We start from the raw sequence: 6,000 nt of genomic DNA, 5'->3' as shown, positions 1-6,000 counted from the left end.
TACGATACGAATCTTGAGTGGCATATTTATTGATTGGAGATTTGAAATAGGAAAGTGATACTGCCAGCCAAAGGCATGTTCAATGCTTGCTTTGAGGAGCGCCGAGCGTGGTTGGTGGGAAGCTTGGATTTTTAGAAACGATGTCGTTCTCTGATGTGGAGAGGGCGTCTTTTTCTCACGGTTAGGTCAAAATATAGAGTTTGATCTATGTTTTTAAAACAAAAACAAGAAAAAAAAATTTTATTTTTACATTTATATTACATCAAAATAATGAAAAATAAAAAAACATCTTTCTAAAAAACAATAATTAACAAACAAGCTAAACTTGCCCCAAAAAATAAAGTTTAAAATATAATCTAATAGTAATTAATACAAGTAAAAATATAGGCGTCTGTAATTAAGGCCTAATGAGATATATATTATTGGAAGTAGGAGGATATTATTAATGCTTATAGTTGGTATACGGATACAAGAGTATGATAAAAGTAAGAGTAATTTTAAGAATTCTTTAAGATATCATATGAATTAGGAATCAAATTTGTATTTTAAACTCTCACAAAAGTATGCAATCGGCATGTTTAGGTAGGCAAAAAGTCACATCAGAGTTAAAGACGGAGTTTCCCAAGGTTTTTGACAGCTCCACTTCACTAGTCCCCTCTTTTTATACATTTGAAAGATATTTTGGCTGTGTTAGGCAAAGGGGTGGATTGGATTGGACCGGATTCAAAAATTTAAAACATTCTTCTCAAAATTAACCTTAATATTAATATTTTTATTTTTTACATCACATCAATTATTTTTTATTATTATTTAAATAAAAAAATCACTACAAAATAAATTTTTTTACTTTTTTATACAAAACATTCATACATTTTTTTCTCATATCAATCAAATCTACTACAGTACCGTGTAACTTACTTTTTCCATCCTATTGCCAATCACAGCCTTTGTGTTTTGAAAAAGCATTTTATGATTTGAATTGTATGTCAATTGTGTTTTTGGTTTTGAAAACAAGAATTGATCATGGATCTCTTTTCTTTTTTTCCAGATCATGGAAAAGCAAACAACAATATTCAACATAAGAAGAATGAAGGGAAATGAAACAAGTTCTGCTTTACTGAAAAATGAAAAATGATGTTGTCATCACTTTATTGCTCAAAGGGAGCAGCAATAGAAGTACAATTCGAAGGGGAAACAATGAAATGAATAATAATATGTTCACCCAATTAGAAACTTAGGAAAACAACCTTGGCTGCGTGCGTTTTGTGCCCACCCAATTAGAAGAACTTAGGAAGACAACCTAGGCTGCAAAGCAAGTCAATTAATTCCCAGTGCAACCCAAGTTGCTGTATGAGTATTCCCCCCACCCAACCCAACCCAACCCAACCCAATTACAAAGTCATGCAATGTTAGTAGCTGTACATGCCCTGCTATTGTTGGGTATCCAAAAGAAAATGAGCCGGTTCAAATTTTGCAGTACATCCAAACTTAGATGCACAATATTTCCTATGTACGCCTGTGAGTTTCCCTGTTGCTGCCTTTTGATGGAAACCGACCATCAATCTTGAACATTCTCTGCAAGTCCACAAACAATGCATCTCATTAATAAAAGTTTTATGCAAGAAGAAACTCAAAATTCTAGTTAAGATGGTAAGAAACTCACAGCAGCTGATCTTCTGAGTAGCTGGTATGCCATTCACAGGTTTTGCTCCACTGCTTGAACCCATAAAAAGTGCATTGAGCAGTATAGACTGCAGCAGCTGCTAATAGAGAAGGTGGAAACTTGAGCATTTCGTACTCCACGAGCGAAAGCTCAATCAAGAAGAAGGATAGTTGCTCAAGCTTTTTGTCGTATTGAGCAGCCTTGAGAAACCTTTGCATGAAAACATATGGGGTTGGAACTGACATGTTGAACTGCAATTTATTGAGTATCAAGCTCTCCTGCAGGTTTATGAAGAGTTCAATGAAGGTCAGTCACTTTGTTTAAAGGTAAAAGGGTATGTTGTTGGCAGAATCACAACCAAAGAAAAGTACCATTTCTAGAACCTCCTTCTTTGTGTAAGCTTTATCTGATATAAGAATCAAATCCCCTACTATAGGAACAGAAACCTCCTCATACTTGCATGCTAAGAGCATGGCAACCAAACCGACCAACTGAAGTTTCTTTCTGACCACTGTTTGCTGGGACAAAAATCTGTCTATTACACTAACTGTAAGGAACAATGTCTCCTTCATGAGTTCAAATTTATCGTGGACCTGTGTTAATATAAACAATTAGTACCATAAACCCCAGGCATTGGTTTTGTAGAGGACATTGTGTATATATACCTCGATAAGCCAGTCAATCAGAATAGACCTCATCCTCTCATTAATGTCAAACTGTTGTCCCATATAGTTTGGTGAGACACAGCTAAAACTCTGCAAAAAAATTGCTGGTGTTTAGTAACCAAACTTAGGTAGAAATTGATGTTTTTTCTTGTTAGTTTACCGCATTTGTAATCAAAATAGATTTTGAAAATTTAAAGCATATCATAAAATTCTGCTGAAAGATTAATTGGATAAGTTCTGCGAGGAAATTCAATTAAAATGAACTATACAAGCAACTGAAAACTTGAGCCAGGCAACTGCAAAGCATAATTAAACATGTTCTTTTTTTGAAGTATCACGATAAGTTCTTAAATTGCATTGGCTACATCTAAAAGATCAGTGTGTTTCTGAATGAAATTGCTTCTACAATTGCAGAATATGGACGTCATAGTTCAGTATACCTCCATTTTTCTGTAGTAGGCATAGAGATCTTCAATGTAGTCCACAACTGCGAGAGGATTCTTTGCATCACAGCTGTCGATATCCATGACAGGCTCTTCAACTATATCCTCCATTTCAACCTCCTCCTAACAATTTATAGTACAACAAATTACAATTTTGCACATTGGTCAACACAATTTTCGAAGAACTATTTTTAGAAAGGTAGATACCATCTCATCAGTTTCACTAGGCGTATCTTCTGCTTGTTCTAAAAACATGGGCACTGGGATATCTTCTTTAGGTGACTTGTGTTCCTCGTCTACAAATATGCAATCTCCAAATCCAATTGAGTTTGAAGCTGATGGGTTTGCCTTCTTAGTTTCCTGTTCATAGTTAGAGCCAAGAAATCAAAATCCCAGCAGCACCCAAAAGGGTAAATATTTTCTCATAGAATTTGTAAGAGAAGCGATACCTGAGGACAAGGTGGCTGCGCATTTGCAATTTGTTGAGCGAACTTCCTAAATTACCCAGCATATCAAAGTTAAACTTCAAAAATCTTGATAAAATTGCAAAAATTTCAATCATTTCCAACTGCTTGATGAGAAATTTGAGGATGAAGCAAAGAGAAGTTTGGATAATGTGTCTTGTCTTGATTGTTGACTTAGTTGAGTGGAGAGTTTGTTTTCCAAAGAAGATCTAAGGTTCAAATTTTAAATTTCCTTTCTTTCTAAGTAAGAATGTTTTTGTCATCCGCCAAAGAAACATAAAAAGAAGAGAAATTAAAGACGACATTCTAAGTTTCTAACCTCGTAATTGGTCGATGCACTGGATCTGCCTGCTTCTTTTCACAGATTTCATGTTTTCTAAACACAAGAAATAAATAAGTAAAATAAAAAATAAAAATCAGTTCCAATTTTTTTTTTTTTTTTTTAAAAAGAAACAAAACTTGAGAGAGATTAATGTAGCAGCATCAAGAGAAGATTACACTGACAAGCCTCTCTTATTGACAACACAAGGGTATGGTTGACCTCCCACTAAACTCTGCTTAATAACGCTTAAAGCCCTTCTGGTCGGCCTAATCTCCTGCCCAAACTTTCTACTACCCATCTCAAAGCCTCCTATCATTTCAAAAATGAAAAACCCATGTCAGATCTTGAGGTTTAAGAACCACATCTAATCTTAAACTCGGCAGCGAGAATCAAACATATTTTACCTTGAAAATTTGTGGGCTTGTTCAAATTGAGATTGTTCTCGTCAGTGATAACCATTTCCTTTGATTATCTGAAAGAACAACCACACCCAAGAACAAAGCACCTCCCAAGAATCTAGAAGCAAAGGTAGGGGGAGAAATATAGAGCTAAAGTTAAGAGACGGAAACCATGGGTATTTGTCTGCCCGTGCCCCCCGCTTACCTTTTTTCAAACGCAACGGCTAGTGATTTGTGACCGTTGGATCATGGGTTTTGACAATACGGGAACTTTCTCAATTTTGTCCTAACAACGGTCACTTGGTTGGCATGTGGCGTGCTGCATATGATTTCAAAATTATATTATTGTTTTTGAGTTTGTCTGATGATTGGTCTGAATCGGGCTTGGGTTTGCTTCTGTGTGTTGTTGCCTTTTACGCTGAGCGGGAGCCAAATCCGCTCCTTTCCCTACTTTGGACATGCCAACTTGGATTCTGATTTTGGTTAAAGTTGAGCAATAAATTTGGTGCAATTTTGGTTTCCACATCATGTTCATGTAATCATGTTCATCGCTTTAAAATTTAATATGATAAGTATCATGAAGATTGTAACGTTAATTTGTAAGGAAGTTATATTAAAAGCTATAGTGCTTTTAGTAACGTTCAGTTCGTAGGATAATGCTTGAGATATTTAAACTTTGATTACAAATTCACATAGCAGTCCACATGAGTGTGCCACATGGGTGAAAACATTAAACAACGAAAAATTCAATTATTTAGTAGATGATATAGTAAGTGCTGCGTAGATTGTCACCTCTAAAAAGACTTGATTCGTAAAATATCATGAGGACAGTGCATTAATTTTGTCATAGCTATTTTCAAATATCATTAGTCATCGATCCTTAAACTCTTTTATTGGAAGGAAATTAAATGAGTGTTTGGTAAAATGTCGTAAACCTGTTTCCTTTTTAAACACTAAAAACTCTTTAAAATTCTTTAACTAATCCAATTTTTAGATATGAACCTTCCACTAATACATTTTTCAAAACAAACTACAAAATCAAAATACTTTTAAATAAAATTACAAAACATCTTTTCAAAAAAAAAAAAAAAAAAAAAGTGTTGTGTCGGGTTTTGCTTTTGGAGAGAGAAAATGAGCTAAATTAAAGTTTTGATTTTCAGCTAATCAAGCTTTTTTTTTTTCAAAAAAAAAAAAAATCAATCTTTATCCTTTCATGACCTTCGCTATTGTGATTTCAGCTCTTGGTGGGGGCCCCTTAGCAAACATGCAATACTCTACTTAGGGGCCAATAGATGAATGAGTTTGAAGGAGCATGGCCCCTCACATATTATTTCACTGGCCTCGGGAATGTCAGCAGTGGTCTCCAAACCTGACTAGTTTTTTTAAGGACCATGGCCCATACTTTGACATATTTTATTACATTCATGTGCAACGAACCCGGATAGAGCTTCAAAATAAACAGGAGCGTGTCATTTGCATCATTGCTTGGCTTGAGTTTTGTGGTTTCGAAAAATGACTTTTAAGAGAGCAGTTAAGCATTTCATAAAATTGCAATTTGACTTTCTTTTAAAAGCACTTCTTCACTTTCAATTTGAAAAAGTAGGGTTCTTTGTTTTCAAACCACTATTTTTCAAAAATTGTACTCCTAAAATGCATTTTGTTTAAAATCACAATTTTTTATTTGCAAAATCACATGGCCAAATGAACTCTAAGTTCAATACACTGGATGCAATACTTTTAGATCGCGACAGCATATAAAAAGGAGAAAGAAGTGTGGCTTCCGGGCTTTGGGTGGTTCAACCACACCAACAACCACCACCCCTTGCAATCTAGGGGTGGTAAAATAAAAGGTATTACACTGGACCTCAATTTAAAAATTGGACTGTTTATTTAAAATAAATGGTCAATAAGAGGTATTGCACCAGTGCAATATCCCAAGTATTACATTGGACCTCAATCCCATTTGCATAATGGATCTTATATTCTCAGAGTTCCGATGAAAGTACATAGTGGAACAAATTTGTATTCATATATATGGTTAAAAA

The 6,000-nt window shown here is 34.8% G+C and overlaps 1 protein-coding gene across 1 annotated transcript; it reads right to left on the bottom strand.

Moving 5' to 3' along the window:
* Positions 1–1,093: 1,093 nt before the first annotated feature.
* LOC132171033 (G2/mitotic-specific cyclin-1-like) lies at positions 1,094–4,134 on the bottom strand. The gene is made up of 10 exons (XM_059582235.1): positions 3,962–4,134; positions 3,734–3,866; positions 3,555–3,611; positions 3,221–3,266; positions 2,979–3,131; positions 2,769–2,894; positions 2,329–2,418; positions 2,035–2,256; positions 1,664–1,941; positions 1,094–1,575 (listed from the first exon to the last, which is right to left on the bottom strand). The coding sequence occupies exons 1-10, from the start codon at positions 4,014–4,016 to the stop codon at positions 1,431–1,433; spliced, it is 1,305 nt and encodes a 434-aa protein (XP_059438218.1). The 5' UTR covers positions 4,017–4,134; the 3' UTR covers positions 1,094–1,430.
* Between the last annotated feature and the right edge of the window lie 1,866 nt (positions 4,135–6,000).

This window comes from Corylus avellana, chromosome ca2, assembly GCF_901000735.1.
Source record: "Corylus avellana chromosome ca2, CavTom2PMs-1.0".
NCBI classification, from domain to species: domain Eukaryota; kingdom Viridiplantae; phylum Streptophyta; class Magnoliopsida; order Fagales; family Betulaceae; genus Corylus; species Corylus avellana.
The sequence above is the reverse complement of the archived record's forward strand: the minus strand, read 5'-3'. Positions and strand labels throughout refer to the sequence as shown.

Bases quoted from the DNA above. Each gene is read 5' to 3' on its own strand.
- LOC132171033 (XM_059582235.1), bottom strand. From the start codon at position 4,016: ATGGTTATCACTGACGAGAACAATCTCAATTTGAACAAGCCCACAAAT. The intron at 2,895-2,978 runs GTATCTACCTTT...ATAAATTGTTAG, and splicing joins CTAGTGAAACTGATGAGATG to GAGGAGGTTGAAATGGAGGA. The intron at 1,942-2,034 runs GTACTTTTCTTT...ATAAACCTGCAG, and splicing joins AGAAGGAGGTTCTAGAAATG to GAGAGCTTGATACTCAATAA.